The sequence below is a fragment of the Sinocyclocheilus rhinocerous genome, unplaced genomic scaffold (genome assembly GCF_001515625.1).
Source record: "Sinocyclocheilus rhinocerous isolate Xijiao unplaced genomic scaffold, SAMN03320098_v1.1 scaffold310, whole genome shotgun sequence".
Taxonomy (NCBI): Eukaryota; Metazoa; Chordata; class Actinopteri; order Cypriniformes; family Cyprinidae; genus Sinocyclocheilus; species Sinocyclocheilus rhinocerous.
The window spans coordinates 110,708-124,115 of NW_015666531.1; the positions used below are offsets into that span (position 1 = coordinate 110,708).

The window sequence follows — 13,408 nt, forward strand, 5'->3', positions numbered from 1 at the left end:
TTTTTTTTTGGAAAACACGTTTGCAAAGCAGTGTTTCATTTGCTCATCTTGTTTAGACCAGCACTGTATTGCTACAAAACATCAAATAACGCTAATTATAGACCAGAATGCATTTGTGTTGTTTGACATGAAGGTTTTTCAACAGACTACATACAATACGAGTTACGTCCGCATGTCCCTGACTCCAAGCTGTTACTGCGGCACAACCAGCCCGATCTCCGCTGGACATAAACAGATGAGGTTACACGCAGACGCACTTTCCAAAAGCTGTACATCATCAAGACCAAAGTCCTGCAATTTTTTTCAAAACTGAAAAAAAAAATTTCAAAACTGAAGAACATGCCACGGACATGTTCAGGAGAAGCTCATGACAGTCCTGCCCATGATCTGAATGTCGTCGAAGGGGAACAAGGCCAAAATCTGCAAAAGCAAAAGGAGAAACGGTGACCACATCATCCCATTTCTAATGCAAAGCTCACCGAGCAAATGCAGTTACTGTATGCTGCTTTACAGTAAAACAGTGACAGTGCACAGGGTCAGTTATGACTTCATGCTGACTTTAAAACCCTGAATTCAATAAGAACATCGTTGCACATCATGCACACTAATAATCAACACATAATCTATCACTCATTATGCAAGACATTATAAACAACATTAGTATTATTTATACACTTTTATAGAATTTATTCATATTTTGTTTATTATAGTTTTATTTATTTTATTCTTAACTTATATTTTTCATCTTTAATTTTGTTTTGTTTGTCATTTTTACTAATATTTGTATTCTATTTAGCTTTGAAAAAAAAAAAAGTTATCCGTTTTTGCAAATAAACTTCATATACACACACACATATACATATTTTATTTCAGCCTTAATTCAATTAACAAAAACAGTTTTAGTTTTAATTAAGAATAATAACAACAACATCGATATAGAGTTGGTTGAGACTGAAAGAGGCACTGTCTGACTCTGCAGATTTTGTTAAACTTTTAAGCTTTTTTGTTAGATAATAATTAGTGCTGTCAAACGATTAATCGCGATTAATCGCATCCAAAATGAAAGTTTTTGTTTGTTTTTCTAAAATATATACGTGCATGTGTGTGTATTTATATAGACATAATAAATATACACAGTACACATACATATATTATGTAAACAAAACTTTCATTTTGTATGCGATTAATTGCGATTATTATTAGTGCTGTCAAACGATTAATTGGGTCTCCTCACATCATCATTGCCGTCGGCTAGATCCAGGGCCGTCTCGTCCTCCATGTTTCTGATCATCTTGTCAGCTCCAGCTTGGCACAGGAGGTTAGCGATGGCGGCGTCCTGTCGGCCCACAGCCAGATGCAGCGCGGTGCAGCCGTTAAACATGGCGGCGTCTACATTGGCCCCTTTGTTGAGCAGCAGGTTCACCGCCGGCACGTCGTGCAGCTCCACCGCCACGTGTAACGCCGTCTTCCCGCTCGTCCCCTCCTGAGGAGAAACCCGACAGACGTTTGGTCACAAGACTGAAGGCTTTCACTTCACACAACAGATCAGCTGCAGCAGCTCACCTGCATGTTCAGATCCACAGCGCTCTTCATCAGCAGCCGCAGGAGACGATGATGCTTGTGCAGCACAGCCACGTGGAGACACGTCAGACCTGCACAATAACAGCAGAGCCCATATCTCATTATACCTCCATTAATATGTGACCCTGGACCCAGTCTTAAGTCGCTGGGGTATATTTGTAGCAATAGCCAACAATACATTGTATGGGTCAAAATTATCAACAAAATTGACCCTTATGACTGCTTTTGTGGTCCAGGGTCACGTATATAATATAGTAGTATCAACTCTGATGTCAGAAACATATACGCTACATAATTATACTAATGCTGCGGAGTAACTGATTACATTATAGCAATCAGTTTCCAAAAAGAAGTACTTGTAATTAGAGTACATTACATCTTAAAATGCTCATAATCAGATTACAGTTACTTTATGGATTACATGATTACATATTATTCACGGCAGTAAATATATAATTTCTTGATTCTCCCTAATTCCTAATTTAATTTTCCTTTCTTAAAATCCAACTTTGTGTCATACCATTTAGCATGGACTATATTCACAAAGGTCAAGTAAATACATCTGCGAACCATGTTTCTGAATGTTTTTATTTCACTTTTAGTCATTTTAATATTTCAACTTAAACTTATTTAAATTAGTTTCTAGGGTGTTTTTGAGCATGTTGTTACGCAATTGCTAGGGTGTTATGAATTGCATTTTGCATATGCATTTTTCTATGCAGCTTTTTAAAATTTGTTACTGTTATGTGCTTCTGTCATTTTGATTAGTTTCTGTTGTACTTTTGTACTCATGCACATGAATAATCAAGACAATCTATCACTCATTATACAAGACAATATAAACAGCATTAGTATTATTTATATACAATTGTAGTATTTATTAATATTTTATATTATTTATTATTATTTTATATTTTCAGTTTAAATTTTTAATTTCTTCGATTTTCATTTTAGTTTTAGCAATTATGTGCTTTTATCAATTTTATTAGCTTTTTAAAATATTTCTATTTAGCTTTATAATTATTATTTATTTTTTAGTTGTAATCATTTTAGTACCATTTAGTAATTTTTAGTTATGACACACTCAGCGAGGCCCAGTAGAGCTCTGTTCAGTTCACTAACGAATATGAGGACTCTCACCTCTCCAGTTCTGTGCTTCCAGCACGTTGGCGAGTTTGCTGGGCGAGGCGTTGTGGATCATCTCATTGGCACAATCCCAGAACCCGTACTCACACGCCACATGGAGAGGCTTATTTATTCCGCTTTCAGATGATGTAGAAATCTCAGTTTTGAAATATTGACACTTAAGACTGGTTTTGTGCTCCAGGGACACACACATACATACATGCATACAATTTTATTTATTATAAAATTTTTTTATTAATATAAAACCAATCTGCCAAAAGGGTACATGTGAACCGAAGTATGGTTTAATTTTTTAATGCAACCGGATATGTTGGGTTATGTGCAGTCTGGGGACGGTCCCCATGTCTCAAATGCAAAGATTACAACCCCAATGCTTCAGGCCATCATGCTCGATCTGACAGTTAGCCTGTGTGGGTTAGCAAGAGCATAGTAGAATGGCATTAATCCACAGACACTTTTGATTTAAATCACATCCAGGAAGGACAATAAGAACTGGGGTTCATTTATTCCTAAGAAGAGGGACCATGCACAGGTTTACTCAATCTGGGAGTTACACACTGACTGTGTCAAAAGAAAACATGTGAGTAATATGTCCAATGGCCTGGCCTTAGTTGATTACGTGGCTTTTGGTAACAGCGCAGCAGCACCAGTATTACTCACAGCTTTAAGTGCTGACTGTCAGATTTGTGCTGCGTTTCCTTTAGACTCACACCCTGATGTGCTTTAAGACCCAAATCTGACATCCTCTTATCTAATAAACCCAACTAGCATCAAATCCAGCCTCAAACAGTGCTTCAATAATGTGACATTTTGGGCCTAAACAGGATATTTAATGTTGGAAAAGATGGTGTGATTTTTATCCATCGGGAATCGATTGGATGCGGGGGTTTTCCCTTTCCAGAAAAGGAAAGTTGTTTCTTTAGGCGGAGCAAGTTATTACATTTCATGAAAGATGACGACATTTTCTTTCTCTGAATAACACGTACTGGTGAATCATTGACGATAAGCAGGGCTGATTTTGATTTCAAATTGACTGTAATCTAAAACTAGACAAATGAATCAATGTTAATATTAACTACTAGAGTATTTTGAATAAAAAAGGTCACATTTTTGGATAAGATCCACAATGTCTAGTGATCCCAGCCTTTTGACCGACGCATTTCTTTTCATTCATGATTTCTGAGAAAATATATTACAGCAGAGCACGACGAGAAACATTTGTGTTCCTATTCCAGTGAGATTGAGGCTAGAAATCACAGTTTGAACCCTCTGATGCATGCATTTTTAATAAAGAAAACCCCTTAATGTTTCTTTTTTCTTCAAAGCAAGAACATTATCATGTTCTTTCCCCCCAAAAATGATGTATTATAATGTGAAAGTTACGCATCAGTCCATCCGATATTCCAGAGGTGCATCACCACTTTCCATGGTGAAATAATCACAATAATCACCTGTGGTTATTTTAGATGTTACATCACACCGTGAATGGTTAACACAGCGTTAGAGGGTAATTCATTGATATTTCCAGGTTTCCATGACTGTGAATATTAATCAGTCTGTTGACTTGGCCACAGCTTCCTTCTACCAAAATGCCAACAAAAAGTCAATAAATGGTTAATTTTGCTCCTCTAACTATAACAATCACACTTATAGTCTGCGTAGGGGGTTTCTTCAGAAAGCCCCTCGTCTGTAGTCACCGGATAAACCCCAAATTTCAAAATAACAATTGAAACCAAGGCTATCAAACGAGTGTAATAAACCCCCATCATTCTTTGATACGCGCTCAGGGAGTTTCCCTCAAAGGGGAAACAAAAATAACCAAACTCATTGCAACATTCATACAAGATCTCAACAGCTTTTCTGTTCCTTCAGGGTCTTATTCATGAAACATGAGCAGAACGGGTTTCTGCAGAAACCGCTTACCAATCCATTGAATGCAACAAAATGTGTTATGCAATTGAGATTCTTAACGTGATACCTGATACAAGTTGTTCTGAATATCCATCAGCTCTGGAGGAAACAGGTCTATCAATTGACGTGCAAAACATTCCTCTTCGTGGATTATGGCCAAATGGAGAATCCTAGAAAACACAGACACACAAACAAACAAAAAAGCTGCTGGTTAAATGCCAGTTAGACGCTGGTTAAAAGCTGAAGCAGAGCCAACGGCTAGGGGAAGGAACTATCAAGCAAACCGCAGTCTAAAAGCAGCACATTTCACAATGTGTGATGGAAAAAATAGGGCGAACGATACTGAGAAATATGCCACACAAAAGTGCATGTCGCCGACAGACGCATTCAGCCATTGCGCAACACTGGAACTTTTGCGCATTATAAGAGCATTCGTATCAGCGATCGTCTTGCTATCAAATGATAAAAACCCTTCAGAGGGAGCCAGTTTGGTTACTAAAACCCTACAAAAATTACAGCGCAGCTGATTTAAAACACAGATGAGATGTGGAGACATAAAAATCGAAATGTTGCAAATGAAGTGAGGGATTTGCAGTTGAGTGAATCTCAAGAAAACAGGTCCAGGTCACATTTCATCCTAAAAAAAGATTGCATTTTGCATAAGGAAAATAAGGAAGTTTTTCATCAACACATAATATCAAGTGTCCTAAAAATAGACTTTATTTTCTTTATGCAAAATATTCTCTCTTTTTTTCTTTTGGACTACCTAGACATGTTTTTGGCTGGTTGCATGAAGCAAATCCATTCGCTCTCAGATGAGTCACAAACAGAACCAGTAAATGATGCATGCAGGATGCATGAACATAATGAGTGTGAATTAATTTATCTTTTTTCCCATCCTCCTGCTGCCATATTTCCTCGCAGGTGTGCAATTGCTCAGCTACTTTCCCCACATGCGATAACCTAGTCTTCGCTTTTACAGTAAGCCAGAAGGAAGCAGGTAGAAGCGAGTGGTTTCAGCATGTAAATAATGTGAGAACAACTTCAGTGTCATTAATCTGATTGTGGTAAATCGTTCATGAATCATATTGTTTCGCTGCATATGAAATTAACAGGTTCAGTTCATCTAAAAAAAGAAAATTTGGCTATCATTTATTCCACCTGGTGACCTTGTTCTGTGAAACACCAAAGGAGGGATTTTGAAGAGTGTTCACGCTGCTCTTTTCCCACATAGTGAAAGTGGATGGGGACTGGGGCTGTACTGATATGACTTGTGCACAATATTTCAAGCCTTCTGATAGCTAAGCAAAATGTAATCACCAAACTGCTGTAGCAAATTCCCAATAAAATGAATGTGCATTTAAAATTAAGCTCCTTCATTTGCTTGCACTTGTACTGCGCTGGGTAGTAACTGTTTACATGTAATCTGGATTACGTAATCGGATTCCTACAAAAAAATTACGTACTCATACCTAGATTATTTTACATTTTAAAATGCTGATTATAAAATGGATAGTTCCGGTCCTTGATTCTGATTGGTTGAGCCGTGTTCGAAGCTGTTGTAAATTACTCTACAAACATACACCTTTGTTTACTTCTGTGTGTTGCTCGGCAACCACTTTGTTGCAACCACACCTGTTTCTGAGGAACTACATCAGGGATGGGCAACTGGCGGCCCGCAGTGTCTTTTAGTATGGCCCGCTGGATCATATTAGACTCGGATGATCAATTTTAAAACATTTGAAAAGCAAGCATTGTCTGGTGGAAGAATACTGCTTTTATTTTTATACACATTACTTTTAGTGCTTTTATTACACTTTATTTGTTCTGTTTTATTCTGTGAAACCTTACTACGTATATGGAATAACCGTTTTATAAAAGCAATAAGCCCCGTGAAGCCGTGGTTTACAGTGAATTTATAACAGCTAAGGGGGTTTTAGGCACGACGCGGTTATAAATTCACAGTAAACCACGGCTTCTTGGGGCTTATTGCTTTATAATCAGATTACAGTTACTTTTTATGGATTACATGATTACATATTATGCACAATGGCAGTAAATTATTCATAATTTATTGATACACCGCCGTTCTTTTATTTTCTTTTAAATTTTCCTTTCTAAATTAACCTACCACTTATATACATGAGACTAATAATTATGCAAGTTACTGAACACTATCAATGCATAGTTATGTAATACTATGTCTTCGACATATCCAGTGACCTTCACTAATTATTAATATTGGATGTCTGGACAAAAATATTTCAAACCTGGAAGACTTTGGCCATGTTTCTTCATGTAATAAAGGGATTCCCAAGGTTTTGGCATTTTTATGATTTCATTCATTATTAGCTTTTCATAAAAATAAAAAAAACTACAGTTTTGTCATAAACCCCAGTTTGAGAAACCCTGCTGTAATGTAACATTTAATGCATTTCATGATATTGATAAAAGAGGAAATATTTTCTCTTTTCTTTTTTTTTTTTTTTAAATAATCACATTCAAGTCTATGCGATAAATGCGTGCGTTAGTAATCTAAAAGTAATCACAAAGTAGTTAGACTACATTACCTAATGTGTAATCCAGATTATGTTCATGTTCATCATGTAATTTCTAATCTACAATTTGTAAGTAATCTACCCAGCACTGCTTGTACCGCAACAGGAATGAAGAGCTATGTTAATTATTATTCAAATAGTTCAGATATTACTCAAAGACATAATTTTTGTTCCTTTTATATGGGCCTTATTTATGAGAGTCCACCATGAAAACATGCACTACGAAGAACTATTTTGATAAAAAACTCTTGGAACTTATTGTAAATGGTTCATTTTTTGGAGAACTACTCCTCAAAAAGTTCCTTAGTGTATTTGCTCTTCCGGAGTGCCTGGGGATTTCATACGGCCATTGGCATTTCTTTATAAGCATCATCTTCACTCTGATGACATTCAGGGAAAAGACAAAGGAGTTTTTTTTCTTGCAACAGCAACAAAAGCAGGCCAAAGGTAAACCTTAGCAGGCCACTATGATTCAGGATGAATCAAAATGCGAGATGTTCTCAACATTCAAGTCTATGCGATAAATGCGTGCGTTAGTAATCTAAAAGTAATCACAAAGTAGTTAGACTACATTACCTAATGTGTAATCCAGATTATGTTCATGTTCATCATGTAATTTCTAATCTACAATTTGTAAGTAATCTACCCAGCACTGCTTGTACCGCAACAGGAATGAAGAGCTATGTTAATTATTATTCAAATAGTTCAGATATTACTCAAAGACATAATTTTTGTTCCTTTTATATGGGCCTTATTTATGAGAGTCCACCATGAAAACATGCACTACGAAGAACTATTTTGATAAAAAACTCTTGGAACTTATTGTAAATGGTTCATTTTTTGGAGAACTACTCCTCAAAAAGTTCCTTAGTGTATTTGCTCTTCCGGAGTGCCTGGGGATTTCATACGGCCATTGGCATTTCTTTATAAGCATCATCTTCACTCTGATGACATTCAGGGAAAAGACAAAGGAGTTTTTTTTCTTGCAACAGCAACAAAAGCAGGCCAAAGGTAAACCTTAGCAGGCCACTATGATTCAGGATGAATCAAAATGCGAGATGTTCTCAAAATAACAACCGTATTTACATCCTGGTTTGTCACTGCAGAATGCAGAAATGAAAACAGGTTGATATTAACCAGGCTGTGCGTGTGCCCACTTGTGCGGTGCATGTTTGCGTATGTTTTTGAACTTATACGTTACACGTTGAACCACGATCTGGTGTAAAGGTCACTGCTTGCATAAACATGTTTGTGACATGTGCTTTTGGGGTAAATAAGTATTAAAAGCACACGAATGTGTGTTTATAACAAAGGCTTTGCACTTTCCAAAAAGCTGCCATCACAATGTGCTTTCTGACCCAACGAGGGGAATTCCACTTGCTTGTCTGCATACTTCTGCTTTCTCATGCGCCATAAACGGCAGATCCAGTTTCTAGACGTCTGTTAACTGACTGTAGTGTTTAAACCGAAAAGCCTGCTACTGTAGTCAAAACTTCATCGGTCACATGAGAATGTGTCACTCAGCAAACTAAAACAGGCTGGAAAATTAATCAGCTTAGACCATTTTTTATTTTAGTTTCTTGTCTACCAATAGTTGACCATTTTTGAAAAAATAATTCATTTAAATTTTTTTTCTCCAATTCAAATAAATGCATTTATTTGCTAAAATTAATGTGCATTTAAAATTGAGCTCCTTCATTTGTTTGCACTTGAACTTCAAAATGAATGAAGTGCATTGGAAGTTATTATTCAATGCCATCTTTATTTCCAGTTATATGGGCCTTATTTATGAGGTCCTCTATGAAAACTCATACAACGGACTTCATCGTTTCTCTCATCCAGTTAAACTTTTTACACCGAGTGCCAGATTCCCAAAGTCCTCTCTGTTTGACAACATAACATGTGGAGAATGAACATTTAATGCCTTGCTAAACAAAATCTAGGCCATTAAATGCGAGTAAAGGGTTGAAGCAATATCCTGCACTCTTTCTGAACACCATTCATCTTTCTCCATGCCATCTATCTATCCATCAGCCTAGCATTTTAAGCTGCAGAGTACATTTTGTTTTGAATATGAATTTAAGCACATTAAAAATGGGTTCCTGGATTAAAATTACATTAAAACGACACTAAAGACGGCTGCTTGCTTAAAAAAAATATTAACTTATTTTATCCCCTGTTATGACTTAACATACATCACATTTAGACATTTTTTAGAACGCAGACCTTCTTTCTTTGTCTGCTTATAGACATTTTGGCTATGGCACCTAAATCATTGCATAGTTTTGGATTAAATTTAAGCAACAAGATACAAATATAGGCCTATCTGCAACCCCTTTGAGTTTGATTATGTTCACAATACACGTGCTAATGTGCCTTATTGCTTTTATAAAATGAAGGGTTTTTTTTATATATTTTTTTAAATACTACAAATACACTATTTTTCAGTTCAAAGTTCCATTCTTCCGCTAGAAAATATAGTCCCTGGCATAACTGAATGTTGCAGTGCAATACAAATATTGATCCAATGGGAGCTACAGTAAAATGGTGGACATGTATTTCACTTAACTATTTTTAGCACTAATTAACGAAACACTTGTTTCCGAATCACTGTGCAGCGCCTACACTATTAACAGCACCTAAAAATGCCTTTCAAAAAGTTAACGATAACTTGTTTCTTTAATATTTTAGAATTTAAAATTCTATTTTTTTTTTTTATCATGTATAAACCATTTTAGAATAATGCATATATAGAACGTGTTGTACAATATTACTCCGCGGCGCGCGCGTCTAAGAACTCCCTCGAGTCGGGACCTTATTGCGCGTTAATTATACTCACAAATAGTCAATATTTAGACATCAAAACACATTTGAACTGCACTCAGGTGATGCATGGGTACTTATCAATGAAGGGGAGTTTTATAAACGTACGTGTCTCCATCTTCTGTAACAGTGGTTAAGAAACTGACTTCCTCTTCGGTGTATTCACAGTCCGTCGCGCTTTCACATTCAGAAATGCTGCATGCCTACACTATTAACAGCACTTAAAAATGCCTTTCAAAAAGTTAACGATAACTTGTTTCTTTAATATTTTAGAATTTAAAATTCTATTTTTTTTTTTATCATGTATAAACCATTTTAGAATAATGCATATATAGAACGTGTTGTACAATATTACTCCGCGGCGCGCGTGTCTAAGAACTCCCTCGAGTCGGGACCTTATTGCGCGTTAATTATACTCACAAATAGTCAATATTTAGACATCAAAACACATTTGAACTGCACTCAGGTGATGCATGGGTACTTATCAATGAAGGGGAGTTTTATAAACGTACGTGTCTCCATCTTCTGTAACAGTGGTTAAGAAACTGACTTCCTCTTCGGTGTATTCACAGTCCGTCGCGCTTTCACATTCAGAAATGCTGCATTTCTCGATTAAATCCCCCAAACTGTCCACTGTTAACGATGAAGAGACGTAAGCAGAGTCCAGTCTCTCGTCTGTAGCGCAGCTTTTATCTTTATCCTCAGAGCTGTCTGAACTCCCGTCCTGTTCTCTGGATATCGATTTGTACGAGTCGATTCCGGAGTCGATCCGACTTTCGTCGAAATCGAGTTTGCCTTGTTTCTCGTCGCCGCTTCGCGCCATTTCGAAGCTTTGATGTGTATCGTCAGTATATAAATGTAGCGATGTAAGAACGCAAAATCACCGTGACATTATGACACCAGAGACATTCGCTTTTGTTTCTCATCCCACCACCGATGGTACTCCAGACGCGATGGCTTTTAAACGTCAGGTTGAGCTAAAGTGTGCGAGCCAAACTCTGTAAATTAATGAAACTGCTGTGAAGCGTGCTGGCGGTAATGTGAAGCGCACCGGAGGCGGAGTCAATGCGGCTTTTAATCCGGCTAAAGTGGGAATTCCCCACAGGGAGTGGCAAACCCATACCATTACCGATCCAATCCAAACAAAGCCTGACAACCCCATGGAATCTCCTAAAAGACCTGCACTACGGACCTGTTCTCTATTTTGGACTCCCAACAACTTCCTAAAACCACCTGTGACTTGACCCGACATGCTTTATAAAGTCCTTCATTTAAACTCCAAATTGCAACACAACTTCAGTCTGGACATTTATGGGTTTCCCAAGATTGCGCATGTCCAGAGAATCACATGCAATTCGTCAAATTTAGAGTGATTGTGGAAAAATAATAAATATACGTTGGATAGCTTATATTCAACTAGCCATCCAAATTTCTTTATACAATGCTTAATTTCTCATGACGCATTTTTAGATTGGCTAATTGAGATTTATAAAAATAAAAATGGCAAAAAACTTTAAAAAATGTATTCTGCAATCCTAATTTTGGTTCGTATCTTGATGCATTGCCTGTCGTGAACTGGTTTGCCTGAGAAAAATAAAACAATTGAAACTATAGACTTTCTTATTGTTGGTGTTACTTAGTTACCACCATGTTTTGCATATTATATAGGCTACTACTAACAACTTGTTTTGGATGTCTAAACGAAGTACAAGCATTCGTTACACATGCACATAAATACACAGATTTTGTATTTTATCTTCAATGCTGTCGTTACCAACAATGACAACAGGTGGCGCTGTAGCCTATCTTTAAATTCTGTATCATGCGTGGTAGCCTATATGATTGATTGGTTCATTGATGGAGTCATTATAGCACAAATGATCTGACAGATATCGACAAAATGATATAATATAATACTGGACAAAACTTCTGCTGGAGGTTGAAGTACATCTCTTAACATTTGAAGGGTCAAATAACTCCATAACGTTTGTCACAAGTCTTTTCATTAGGCTTATGTCATCTAAAATGAACAGGTCATATATAGTGACAATCACGTTCTGAAAATAAGATCGTACCACACATTCTTTACAATCAATATTTGTGCTGAACAGTAAAGATAAGACACTTAACTTGTAAGAGACACTTTAGTTTAAACCGTGTGGCCAGTTGATTATGACGTCAGACCCTTAATTATGACGTCAGAGAGATCAAAGCATTATTAAGCATTTAGAACAAACTACATGACTGAAAAGCATGCTAATAATGTAAATGGACAAATAACATGCAACCCATTATGGTGCGGTGAAAAAGAAAATGTATGTGGCTATTCTTAATAGCCTAGGTTAATATTCTGCTGAAAAATACAAATAAAATAGTTTTTGATACAATGCTATTGTATTTTGATCAAATATGAAATAAATTATAAAATACATTCATTATATAAATTAATTCTAACATAAATTGTACAGAATTTCATTTGTTATTCCATGTAACCCATCCTATGTTGATGAAAGGGAACCTACGGATTGGCTATTATTAAGAGGATAATATTCTGCTGAAAAATAGAAATGAAATGTATGTTTTTGATAAAATGTTATTTTATTTTAATAAAAAAAATTATTTTAATAAACAGAATAAAATACGTTAAATATATATTATTTTATATAAATATAAAATTAAATGTACAGAATTATACTTTTTTTATTCTCTTTGTGATGAATGGGAACATGCAAATTGGGCATTATTAATAGGCTGATAGTCTGCTGAAAATACAAATATAATGTCTTTTTTTATAAAATTATTTTATTTTGATCAAATAAGTATAGCTTATATGAATAAATTATAAAATAACAATTTTTTCTTTTTATTTTATTCTACATATAGCCTAATCCATAAACAGGAACATGCAAAATATTGAAAAATACAAACAAAATGTATGCTTTTGATACATTTTTTATTTTAACTGGATATTATTTTATTTTAATAAAATGAATAGAATAAAATTAATTATACAATTTATAAATTATATGAATATATTATAGCCTAAAATAAAATTGTGCAGAATTTATGTTTTTTTTAATTTTTTTAGGCTATGTAACCAATTTAATGGTAATGAACAGGAACATGCAAACTGGCTATTATTGATAGGCTAATATTGTGCTGAAAATACAAATATATGTTTCTGATCAATTTTAATTTTAACTGGATAAAACAATTTTATTTTGATAAAATAAATAGAAAAAATTATTATAAAACCCTATACATCATATTATATAAATAAATAAATAATAAAATAAAATAAAATGTAACAATTATAAGAAATGAAACCGGATGAAGTCAAGGTCACGTATACGATCCTCAGCAGAGATAAACAACACCTCTCTCTCTCT

General features: G+C 35.4%; 1 protein-coding gene across 1 annotated transcript; it reads right to left on the reverse strand.

Moving 5' to 3' along the window:
• Positions 1–11,083, reverse strand: LOC107732488 (NF-kappa-B inhibitor epsilon-like). Its single transcript, XM_016543835.1, has 6 exons — positions 10,532–11,083; positions 4,695–4,808; positions 2,722–2,843; positions 1,564–1,652; positions 1,235–1,483; positions 1–420 (listed from the first exon to the last, which is right to left on the reverse strand). The coding sequence occupies exons 1-6, from the start codon at positions 10,840–10,842 to the stop codon at positions 355–357; spliced, it is 951 nt and encodes a 316-aa protein (XP_016399321.1). The 5' UTR covers positions 10,843–11,083; the 3' UTR covers positions 1–354.
• Positions 11,084–13,408: the final 2,325 nt, after the last annotated feature.